This window comes from Zonotrichia albicollis, chromosome 7 (genome assembly GCF_047830755.1).
Source record: "Zonotrichia albicollis isolate bZonAlb1 chromosome 7, bZonAlb1.hap1, whole genome shotgun sequence".
NCBI lineage: Eukaryota > Metazoa > Chordata > Aves > Passeriformes > Passerellidae > Zonotrichia > Zonotrichia albicollis.
In genome coordinates this window covers 40,881,399-40,893,745 of record NC_133825.1, presented here as the reverse complement: position 1 = coordinate 40,893,745, position 12,347 = coordinate 40,881,399, and the positions used below count along the sequence as shown (strand labels likewise).

The window sequence follows — 12,347 nt, the reverse complement described above, 5'->3', positions numbered from 1 at the left end:
AGTTATGAACAGATGTATATGTGCACACATGCTCTGTAACTCAGATATTGCCATAGATTTTTCAACTCAATAATTTGGAATTGCAGATCATAAATGTGCTGCAGTGATGAGCCAGAAAAAGCCTAGTAAATTCAAGAAGAAAAGGGGTATGAAATGCATCAGACATACTGGTTCTTCTAACTAATTTTTTTTCATTTACAAAAGTGAAAAGAGGAGTATTACCCACATGCCCTGGCTCCTGGCACCCAGAGGTGCTGCACATCACACACAGGCTTTGCTCTAAGGACCAGGGCAAGTAGGATCCCTTGTTGTGGGTTGGAAGGAAGTGGGGGCCGTGTCTAGTTCAGATTTTCATCTTCAGCAAGATGGTAAATCTTAAATAAAACACGCATGAATCAAACCAGAAGTGCCTGCCCGGCTGCTGGGAAGTGACGCCACCGTGACTCATGTCATTCTGTTTGAAACAATCCTCCCCCTCACCTTCTCCCCTCTCTAGTGATGCACCTTGCTGGCTTTGCAGCACGCAGCACAGTGAGACTTTCCCATCTCTCCTACCTTCTTACACCTCTTTTACACCATGGTGTTTTTCTCAGGTGACCTCTCCTGCCACCAAGCTCTCCCAAAGCACTCTCACAGATCAATCCAAGTACAACAAACAGCTTTATTTTCCTGGCATTTTTTTTCCTTTATTATTTTTTACATACCATAAAAACCATTGGAGGTTTTTTTTTCACATTCACGAGATCTCCTGGAAATTATTGCCATTTCCCATACATATTACATATTAAAAAATACTAAAAAGGTCAACAGACAGAGACAATCATTCTGAACTCCCTGTGGACACAGAAGCCAATGTAAGCAAGACAGAAATTATGTTTTTCTGGACAAAGGCTGACTAGAGGTGACCACACACTCTAAGCAAGTCACATAACACTGAAAAAGACCACTTGACCATACACGATACACAGTGGGAACACTTGGGAAGGGATGGAGAAAAAGTTGTTATGGAGCTGAAAGCTTGTCAGGTTTTTTTGGTGTGAAGTCCAGCAGTTACAGTGTTTTACAATTGGGATGTGGATGTGATGAGGATTGTTGAGACATTCAAGTATTCTAGGGCTGTTCTTAAAAAACAGATGGGAGGATAATAGCTCAGCAGGGTAGCTGATAGTCCTTAAGTCCCTGCTTTACTTAAAAGCACATCCAGTACAAAGGCAAATACAGAAGTACAGGAAATGCCACACCTGAATGGACCCACTGGCCGGGGTTGGTGTCCAGTTACACTGAGGACAATTCCTGACACTTCGGAGGCTGGAGCAGAGGAGGGGATGTTCACCTGGTTGTGCAGCAGTGTCCTGGAAAAGGCGCTCCCCCTCCCCACTCCAGCCCTTTGCTACCTGAAGCATGACACAGGAGAGGGGAGGAGGAAAGCCAGAGAAAGATTCGAACAAATATTCACTCCCTCCACCTCTGTGGTTGCAAAGGTAGTGCTTTTCATTTTGCTTGCTTCCCTGCTGCTGCTGTTTATTGCTTGAAACTTTAAGTAAGGGTCTTTTCAGAAACAAGATTGGAAGGAGATGGGAACTGAGAACATACTAAATGGATTTCTCATTGTTCCCCAGGAATCTGGAAATACAGTAGTGGGTGCACTTTGTGTGGTTAAAACCCTAAAAAAGCACTTTGTATTTTTTTTTAAAAAAGGACAATAAAAGTTCAGAAAACCTGCCATGCTTAAACCTCTTGCATCCTACAGTCACAGCATATGGGAAGTATGACCCATGACAACCACTCCATCTCAGAGTAAGCGGATGAAGTTTCTCTATTGCACATTCATGAAATGTTCTTGTTGGGGATCACAGTTTGGATCAGGACCACACCAGCTCCAGGCCCCCATGGTGTTCAGCAGGACGAAGACGCCGTCATCGGGCTGAGCTTCAGCTGGTGGACAGGAGAGTGGATGGGCACAGAACTCAACACTGAGGTAGGAAAGGCAAAGCACGAGCCCTCAAAGTTCTTGCCTAAGGTCAGTTCCTCTGCAAAGAAAGATGCGGCTTCTCTCTTGCACGAGGTGACAGGGGGGCTGGGGGTGGAAGACAAGATCTCTGACTCGTATTGCAGCAGCTGGCCCATGAAACCGAAGTTTGGTGAGATCAGGCTCCGGCGCTGCTTGATGTAATCAAAGGCTTCGTCCAGGCGCAGCTTCCTCGTCTTCATGAGATAGGCCATGCAGATGGTGGGGGAGCGCGAGATCCCGGCCTCGCAGTGCACCAGGATCCTGCCGCCCGCCCGCCGCACCTGGTCTGTGGAGAGATGGCACACGTCAGTGGGCATGGGGAGGGCACTGCCACACTGCCAGGGCTGGAAAAGCCTTGGCACACGTCAGTGGGCATGGAGAGGGCACTGCCACGCTGCCAGAGCTGGAAAAGCCTTGGCACATGTCAGTGGGCATGGAGAGGGCACTGCCACGCTGCCAGGGCTGGAAAAGCCATGGCACATGTCAGTGGGCATGGAGAGGGCACTGCCATGCTGCCAGGGCTGGAAAAGCCTTGGCACACGTCAGTGGGCATGGGGAGGGCACTGCCATGCTGCCAGGGCTGGAAAAGCCTTGGCACACGTCAGTGGGCATGGGGAAGGCACTGCCATGCTGCCAGGGCTGGAAAAGCCATGGCACACGTCAGTGGGCATGGGAAGGGCACTGCCAGGGCTGGAAAAGCCTTGGCACACATCAGTGGGCATTGGGAGGGCACTGCCACACTGCCAGGGCTGGAAAAGCCTTGGCACACATCACCTGCTGTGGGCATGGGGAGGGCACTGCCACACTGCCAGGGCTGGGGGGACACAGCCAGGCTGCAGCAAAGAGAGGCCTGCTCTTCTCTTGAGTACTAGGGTGACATGGAGATTAAAAGACAAGGAGGACAAAACTCAGCTTGTGACAGAGCTGAGCATGGTTTCAGAATCAGTGGATCTTGATTTGGTTCTTTTTGCATTTTTAAGGAAAGTCCATCCCTGTCTCCTCCCTTGTGCCTACTTCTCTTTTGGAACTGACATTCAAGAACATTGTGATGCAGGCAATGCTGCAGCTGCATTTCTCTGCCTGCAGCTCAAAATGTTGTGTAAATCCAAGCCTGGCCAGCTCTCCCACTACCTGGTCACTCAAAAACTGCAGGGGCTGTCATCATCTTTGCCAGAAAAATAGGATTTTTCTTCAAAATCCTAATTCCCTGCTTGGCCAGTTGGCAGCAAGCAGCAGTACCAGGAGGTACCCTTGGGTGGAGAGGCTGAGCTCAGTCCCTGGGGCCTCACCACAAAGCACACAGCGCTGGTAGGCAGCTGCTAATTATAGCCTGGTTAAAGGATGCTTGGACTTAAGTCAGGATATAAAAGGCTTATGCAAAGCACCCATTTGACACAACAGGAGCCACTGTGGTTACTCACACAACACAATGATTGTTATTAAAGAGAATGTGCTTAAAATAAGCCCTTTCCACACAAAAACACTGTTCAAAAAATAGCCTTGCCTTTGCTCTTTTGCCTTGAGCAACATGTTCAGTCTCCAATTTATGGATAACTGTGAGTGTAGTGCTCAGGGAAACACACAGAGCTGAGGAAGTTATCATTTGCCTGCCTTCAATTGTCTGCCAGGGGACTACCACCACGACCAGTTATATTTAGCTACTGCACAAAATAAGGAAGATATGGATTTGAGTCATCCCCAGCATCTACACCACATACCCAATTTTAAAAGAAAGTGAAAATTAAAGTTGTCCTCAAAATCTGGGAAATTTCTAAGTGACATCTATCAGAAGGGGTTGAGGATAGCATGGAAAGGTGCAATAAATTATTATTTCCCTGAAATGTGTGAGATGTCTGGGAAGAGGAAGGACTTAGAGAGCACCCTCAGGTCAGGTTTTTGTAATTCTGCCTGCACTGTTGAAGGACTCAAACTCAGCTGAGCAATGAGTCTGTAACAGTGTTTTATTCTCTTTCTCTTTTGAATGTTCCTGGAGAGCAACAGTACCAATTTCAACACGATCTCCATCCAGGCTAAGGCTTCTCCACCCCACAAAACCGTGTTGTGCTTCTCAGGGAGAATCCTCTCTCCTGTGCTCCCTGGCACAGCTCACCTTCACTCACCCACTCAGCCAAACACAGGAAGATTTGAAATGGAATAGCACAAACTTTTCTAAAGGCCTCCTCATTCTTTTTTACATTGGGGTATTTGATTAAAGGGTGAGATACCAGCATGATCAAAAGGAGGAATGTAAAGAGCTCTGTGATAAGGGGGATAATGGATTTCTAAGACCCCACACATTTGGGATATCTCAGCACAGTAAGGCAATGAGCTGACTCTGCTTCACTTGGTTGTTACTGACTCTGGCATGCAAATCCAAGGAACTGGGGCTTTCTCCTTCACAAAACTTAGTCGACTTCAATGTGTATTTTATTTTAAAATTAATTAAAGGTATTTTAATTGATTTTGCATTTTAAATGAGTTTAAAATACATGAAGATCTGAAAATTTGTTCATTTGTACCTACCAATGAAGTCTATGGCTTCCTGGAAGTGAGAGCTGATGTCTGCTGTGTGACTGTCCTCCACTGGGATCCACTTGTAGCAATACTGGTCTTTGAAGGACTCTGAGCTTTTCCTGGAGACATTTAGCAGGGCTGTGATATGCAGGTTAGCGAGAAACTCGCACTTGGAAGCATGATAGGCACTACCAAGGTACAGAAAAGGCAGGATTTCAACTGGACCACCCTGGAAGAGAAGGAGCAGAAACATGTAGTTCTTTTTTCAAAAGTCCTGAGAGTCAAGAGTGACCAAGGGAGCCCATGTTAGTGCCTGCTCCCTCCCTCTCTCCTCCTCTTCCTCCCTGCTGGATGTAGCTCCCACAGCAGGGGCCAATGAATCAGGCCCACGGCCAAGCCCATGCAGGAAAAATGTTTTCATTTTCTTGTCCACATCTGCAAGGTACAAAGTCAGACCCAACCTACTCATGTAGGATATTTGTGGCTTTAATCTTTAAAGTGCTGCCCCTTGCAGTGCACCCGAAGTGCTTTCATAGGTGGTGCCCATTCCCACTGAGGCTTTACCGAAATGGGGCAAGGCAGGGAGCCACATCCAGCAGGGAGGAAGACCAGAACAGAGGAAGAGGCTGCTTTGGCTCAGCCAGGGCTTTGCCCCTCTGGTCACATCTCCATAGGTGAAACAAAAAAAAAAGCAAAAAAAATGGGCAGGGGCTCCCCATCCCCCTTCACCCCACACCTCTCTGGAGCACAGCACCCGCTCTGAGACGTCATCTCAGTTCCTCCTTCCTCAGCACAAGCAAGGGCTGCATGACGACATGGCAAAGAACAGCCACCATGTGACACAGCTTTCTGAGCTGGCAGGTAACTTTCCATGATGCACAGGAGCTGCTGCCGCCCCCCAGCTGCAAGAAGCTGCCTTTCCACTGCCCCTGACCCGCCCACATGGTGGTTCCCATGCATCAGGGCCAGCCGGCAGGCAGCCCCGGTGGCAGGAGGGCACCTGGTGTGGGAGGCACCCCGGGGAGCAGAGAGGCGTCACAGGGGACTCCCCTGAGCAGCAGGAACTGCTCGGCCCGGCGGAAGCGCCCTGACCGCAGGGTGACATCTCGGAGCACACATCGCCCCCGGGCTGGGGGGCACACCAGGACTTCCCCTCTGGAAACCCCACTTCCCCAGCCCAGGGGTGGGTCTCACTTCTCAGAGGCTCTGGCCCCTTGCCAGCCTCAAATTCCTCCTGAGATCTCAGAGGAGTCATGGGCAGAACGTGCTCCTTTGTCTGCTGGAAAAGTGACACTCCCGGCAGCTTCTCCCCTGCCCATTCTCAGTCTCCTCTGGAGGTGTGAGCTGCTCCAGCTCACTCTGTCTGGGTGTGTGATAAGAGAGTTCATAAATAGTCTTAGGGGCTAGATGAGTGTTTTGCCTCCTTCTGCCTAATTTTGAAGCCAGGTGGAGGTGATGCTGACCAGCAGCACACAAGGGAAATTTATTCAGCTCAGCCTGGACTGTGACAACTTATTCACAGCCCATGGCAGTACCAGGCCCACTGACACCCTGCCACCCTCCAGGAGAGCCTGGTGGCAGCAGAGGGAGAAGTCCCAAGGGGAAGGTCACCCACCACAGCCATGACACACACCTGGTCATAAGCAGGTTTGTGGTTGGCACTCTGCTTCTCACAGTGGCTGGCAAGGTTCCTCTCTGCTTCCGTCCTCTCTGGGGAAATGAGTTTTCCATTCACGCAGCACTCAGGATATTGAGAGTTAAAGGTTTCATATCCCCCTAGGGAAACAACAAAAAGAAGAAAATATGAATATTTGCCCTCCCAAGGACTAGTTTAATTCAAGTGAAGGACAAAGCTCCAGCAATGCAGTGGGACAGCAGTGCCCAGCAGTGAGCTCCAGGGGAGTGTCAATGAAGGATAGTGCTCCTCTGCGAAAATGGGTTTGCTTAAAAGATTTTGGGCACCCAAGGAAAAACCTCTGATACCACTGACAATTATTAACTTGCCAAAACCCAGTGAATCCAGACTAAAGCTGTTAGCAAATGTAATTGTGTTGAGTCTAGCAACCATTAACTCCAGTACAGTGGGGACTAAACTCCCTTCCCCCAGGTTTTATCCATGAGCACAAATTCCAGCATTTGAGGCAGAGATTTCTGTACTCAGAATCATCTTTTCTAAACCTGTCATTAATATATTCACTACAACAACACACAGGATATTTTATTTGCATTTTTAAATGGACATAAACACAAGAGGGGGATGCTTGCATGTGTCTCATTAATCACCACAATGCATGAAGACAGTGAAGTAATGAAGATGGTCCCACTGAAACCAATCTGTTAAATAACAGCTATAAAACTTAATGAAATCCTGTGACAGCATTTGACAACTGAATAGCCCCACATGAGCTATTCTGCACGGTTAAGTACTGCGTTCATTTCATTCAGTGTGCTGCTAATGAGAAGGAATTAATCCTATTATTACATTGTTACTCAAAGTTTGTCGGCAGCTAAATTGTTTCCAGGCTGGGAATATTCTGCATGGAAGAACACCATCTCCAAAAAGTACCTGAGTAAGTCAGGCGGCAGAAGCAGCCGGAAACGTCAGCAGTGTGCCACATGTCTGCCACCTGTGCTTTCTCAGAGCCGAGATGAATGGCTCCTGAGCAGCCACATTCAATAATCCTGCACTGCGGCCCTCAAGTAAACACGGTTGGAAGGCAAAGCCTCCCGTTGTGATTCATTCACCTGCGACTGTTTCACCCTGATAAACTGTGTGCGGGTGCCCCGGGTGCAAGGGAGGGTTTTGAAACGAGGGAAGAGCGGAGGATCAGAGCAGCCCTAGAGCCGGGGCTGCCCGGCACAGCCACCTCTGATGGCTCAGCCCCTGTCACAGCGCTGGTGTCTCATCTCTGTGCAATATTTGCGCAGTTGTGTGCTCAAATTCATGACGTGCTGCTGTCGCCCACTCATTCCTGCCGTGGGGTCCTCGTGTTGCAAGTGGCCAGCACGATCCAAAGCTCCCTGAATGTGATCAAAGTCTGTTTTCCATGGCAGAGGGCAGGAGAGTGACTTTACAGCAAAGGGGCACTCAGCACCTGCACCTTCCCTCCTATCCCCAGCCACATTCTGCCAGCTCATCCCAGAGCTCACAGCATGAGGCAGTGGTCCAAGCAGTCAAGTGACCGTGGAGACCAGGGTGGTGTGGGAGGTGTTTGATAAAATGATATCCTCAATAACTGGGTTGAAAACATGATATCCTTAGCAACTCACAGTGTGAAAAAACAAACACAAGAAGCTCTACAGAATTCTCTGATCTCCAACTGCCCTTCATGGGGTGAACTTTTAAGTCCTCTTGTTTTGCATAGCTGACCTTATCTTTCCCCCAAGCCCCCAGTCACAGCCATCACATAGGAAAAGCGTGTCCAGTTTATATAAATAGCCATGATCCCAATTTACACCCTATGTCACTGTTTTTACACTTGAATGAACACAGAAATCTGCCCAAGCCCAACTTGCATGTGTGTTCCAGCAGACATGCATGTCTCTGTCTCTTGGGGCAGCTAACATGCAGCTGGTGAATGGTTAATTACAAGCCTTGGGGATCAGGATATTTGCAGGCCATTCTTACAGTGAGTCATCTGCTCATCCCATCCTCCAGCAATCTCCTCTCTTCCCCCTCCCCACTCAACCTGCCTTCCCTGAGGTCATTTCTGCAAATACTCCGGTTGCTCATGATGGAGAGCTGAGCTGCACTTCCCTTTTAATCAATAAGTAATAGAATCGTTATCAGCACCAAGGGAGGATCCGTTATTTTATCTTTTTTTTTTTTCCCCTGACACACAGCCACTCTCACTGTGCTGGGGCTGAGCTCACCCACAGTGAAACTGCACCTACACAGATGAAAGATGTGACCCTGCAAGCCAGAAAGCAACGAGGAAACAGGGCCTGGCATGCAATGACTCAGTTCCAGCTGCTCTCTCTGGGACCAGATCCTCAGCATCCTGATGACCTGGTGGTCTTGATGACCATGACCTCGTCATATTTTACTGCCACGAGACCTCCTTAGTGCTTAAGTAGCCAACACCTCCTCCCAGCTCTCCATGCCTAGAGAGAGCAGGAATATAAGGGGAAACCTCAAGGAGGATTTTTCCTGGTGGTTTTACAGCCTATTATTTGTAAAGTTGGTAGCAGAGGCCTCCAAAGGACCCTTTCTCCTGATCAGAACGCAGTGTTCCAGGGTGATTTATATCCCCTCTGTGCTAGGATCTTCCCCCAGGCCAACAGCTTCCTGGGGGTCGGTGGCCCCAGTGAATCACCAGTGCTGCCTACTGAGTCATGGGCCTGAACCTGCAGCCCCAAGCACTTCCAGAAAAACAAAAGGAAACTGCAGCAGGAAACTTTCTCATACACTGAGAGGAAATGTCTTTACCCTCAAATCAACAGGCTTCCGAGATAAGACACTTCACAACTCACAAGATGTACAAAGCAGAGCCTACACTAACCCCTCACTTCGGATAAACTGCCCACAGCCACAGTCACCACTTCAAAGTGTGGGGCTGGTACATGAAGAGGAAAGGATGATCGTGTGGCCAAACAAGCAGTTTGAGAGTCAGCAGAGCTTAATTTGGCCCCTAGTTTACCACAGACTTCCCACTGTGACCCTGAAGATATTTCTTCATCTCTAGTTTAGTGTAGTCCCTAAGGAATTGAATGACACAGCGCCAGTATCTCTACCCTCCAGCAGCAGAATTTGTGCTTTTGGGGTGACTGTCAGATCCAGCAAAGGCTGATAGAGGCAGGACAGAACCAGGGTGGTGGCAAACAGCCGAGGAGCATCTGCCTCTCTCGGTACCAGGCAATATCCAGGCTGAAGGTGCCTCTGCCCCGGCGGGAGATCATTACAGAAGGCTAAAACTGGGTACCTCAGGCCAAAAACTAGCGATAAAAGGCTGATTAAAAGTGAATTAACCCTGGCCCATTAGAACACGGGGGCAGGCTTCATTCAAGAAACATCGCCTGGTTTTCTCCTCCCTTTTATGGCCTCACGGTATGGCAAGGGGGTCTTTGGAAGCTCCTTCCCCGGCGCGGTGCCGCTGCGGGAGCCCCGGGGCTGCGGAGCTTCGGGCGGGAGCGGCCCCGCCGGGCACGGCCCCGCTCCCGGGGCAGGTGGGGACCGCGCTGGGAAAACCGAGAGGGCACAAGGACAAAGGCGCTGCCAGGAGTGGGGGGAAGGACAGGAAAAGGGCGGGCTGCTATGCTCGCTATGCTATTTATCGTTTTATTAGCCCGGGTTACACGGAAGGAAAACAAAGAACCGCAATCGAAGGGCTGTAATACACGTGAGGGGAGGAGGTATTTCTGTCCCCCGGCGAGCACCGGAGTTTCGCCTCTAGGTTTCCCCTGCCAGAGTCACGATGTGCCCGACGGAGAGAAACCTCTCCGCCCTCGGTGGAGGGGCGGGCATCGGTCCCAGGGTTTCGGGCGCCCAGCAGGGATGTCCGTGTGTCACCGGGCGGAGAGCGAGTAGCGGTGGCCTCGTCTCTCATATCCGCAGGACTGATTTTGTTTCCCAGGCAGTGCCGATATCTCTTCCCCTTTGATAATCTACAACTTTTACTGTTCTTTACTAATATTCTCTGCTTTCCCCCTCGGCCTCTTAAACGCGCGGCAGGGGTGAGCGGAAAGGCATTTCGGCTCAGCCCGCAGAGTCTATCCGGGATTTATTTCCAGTAGATGGAAAAGAAACAAAATCCCCGTGTTACCTCCCTGCCCTCCACCAATAATCAGGTTCACTACAGGGCGAAGGAGGGGGAACGGGAGCACCTCGGGGCGGCCGCCGCCAACCAGGGGAGTTTTGAGGGTGGATCGCGCCGCTCTCCCCCAGCCCGGTCCCTCGGGTCCCCGCCACCCCTCTCACCTTTCAGGAAGCAGACCCTGGCCCCGGCCTCCGGCAGGCTGGACAGCAGGGCGTTGAGGACGATCTGGGCTGTGCTGTCCTTCTTCAGCTTCTGCCAGTGGCCCGTGTCCTGGTCCAGCACCACCACGGCCGCCAGGCGGGCGGGCCCCGCCGCCCCCTCGGTGCTCGGCAGCAGCCGCGCTCGGGCCGCCGCGTCGGGCACCACGAAGTGCAGCGGCACGGCCCCGCCGCGGGCCCGCCGCATCACCACCGAGTTGAGGTTGACGTTGAGCGAGCCGCGGAGGCAGGAGGCCGAGTAGGACAGGTAGGGCCGGCAGTCCAGCACCAGGCAGCGGGAGGGCTCCTTCCGCAGCAGCTTCCGCAGCTGGCGGCAGTCGAGGGACGTGACTTTCATGCCGGCCGAGGGTCGCGCCCCGCCGCAGCCGGGGCGGGAGCGGAGAGAGCGGCGGGAGGGTGCCCGGTGCTAGCGCGGAGCCGGCGGCGATGGGATGGGACGGGACGGGACTGGAGGGACGGAGGCACCGCGGAGCCCGAGCAGGGAATCCCGGCCGGCGCCGCCGGGCATTTATATGAATGGGAGGCCGGGCCGTGACGACACTGCCCATATAAGGGGAGTGACGCGCCCGCCTCCCAAAGATGGAGATCCCCCGCCCCGCGCCCGCCCCCTGGCGGGGATCCCCTCCCTCCCTCCCTAGCGGCGGTAGGTCAGCATCGGAGGAGAGGAAGCTGAAAAACGCTGCAAAAATTCTCCACTCATCGGATGGGGCTCATCCCGACATCACCCCCGCCCCCTCCCCAGCGCGTCAGGAGAGTCGGGAAGCGTGCGGGGGGAAGGGGGAGGGAAGGAAAGAAGGGAGGAAGGAAGGAAGGGCAGCGCTGGGGCAGGCTTCTCGCACCAGGTTGCGAATGGAGTTTCATTTCCCTTTATTCCCCCTTCACTGTGTGTTCTCACCCCCAGAAAAGCCTGAGCCCAGGCATTCCTGCCTGCGAGAGCTCTGCTGCCCGCGGGGTGGGAGCTGCCCGCTCCTGGATTCCCTCGGAAAGAGCTGGGTCCCCTGCTTAGGCCATGGTTTGCGTTAAGGCAGCTTTGGCAACTGAGTGATCAGCGAGAACACCGATCCCCAGGTTGTTGCCTGGGGAACAACCCCGAGGATGCTGGTACTTAGCCCAAGGTTTACAGCCTAAGGAACGAACGAAGAGTAGTGGACTGGGACAAAGCATGATGTGCCATTTCTGCAAAATTAGTGAAAGCTCTGAAGCAATGGGGACAAGGAAGAGAGGGCTACCTTCAATAAATGTGAAAATTGCTGGTATGGCTGTTTGAGTGGAGGGTCCCTTTCCATGTGGCTGCAAGATTGTGTCTCAATGATGTGCAAGACTTACACCACAGACCACTGACTGTGCCTGTGTCCAGAAGTCATGACACTAAGACACACAGGAATTAGGAAATTTGGCACTTGCCCTTTCATTGGAGATAGTTTTGTAAAGGCACCAAAATGATGAGTGGAAATTCCTAGAAGAAGTTAAGCAAAAGGGTGAACTCCAGTCAAGCTCATTAAAGCCCAGCCAGATGACAGTGGAGCTATCTAAGAGCAGGGTGTCATTTATTCTGATGGTGCCCTGAAAGAATGCTCACCTCAAGAGCAGGCAGGAAGTGCCATCCCTGCCTCAAATTGCCTGCAGCTGAAACAGAGAAGCACTAAATAGTGTGCAAAGAAAAGCTGATTGAAAGAATGGCAACTACTGGTTTTGAAGCAACTCCTCTTCCTCTTTCAATTCCCCTACAGTCCTCCCATCTGGCTTCTTCTAACCTGACCCCCCCTCACTCCCCTCCTCTGAGTCAGCCAGGGTATGAGATGGAACAAAAATAGAAGTAGCTTGTGGGTAGGGGCAGATGTTCACAGC

At 51.4% G+C, this 12,347-nt stretch overlaps 1 protein-coding gene across 1 annotated transcript; it reads right to left on the bottom strand.

Moving 5' to 3' along the window:
* Positions 1-643: 643 nt before the first annotated feature.
* Positions 644-10,996, bottom strand: DUSP5 (dual specificity phosphatase 5). Its single transcript, XM_074545203.1, has 4 exons — positions 10,443-10,996; positions 6,159-6,301; positions 4,535-4,754; positions 644-2,297 (listed from the first exon to the last, which is right to left on the bottom strand). The coding sequence occupies exons 1-4, from the start codon at positions 10,834-10,836 to the stop codon at positions 1,897-1,899; spliced, it is 1,158 nt and encodes a 385-aa protein (XP_074401304.1). The 5' UTR covers positions 10,837-10,996; the 3' UTR covers positions 644-1,896.
* Positions 10,997-12,347: the final 1,351 nt, after the last annotated feature.

What these genes read in the sequence shown, in the direction of transcription:
- DUSP5 (XM_074545203.1), bottom strand. Translation starts at nt 10,836, where the DNA reads ATGAAAGTCACGTCCCTCGACTGCCGCCAGCTGCGGAAGCTGCTGCGG. An exon ending in ACAAACCTGCTTATGACCAG is followed by an intron (nt 4,755 to 6,158) that starts GTGTGTGTCATG and finishes CTTCTCTTCCAG; the next exon opens with GGTGGTCCAGTTGAAATCCT. An exon ending in GGAAGCCATAGACTTCATTG is followed by an intron (nt 2,298 to 4,534) that starts GTAGGTACAAAT and finishes ATCTCTCCACAG; the next exon opens with ACCAGGTGCGGCGGGCGGGC.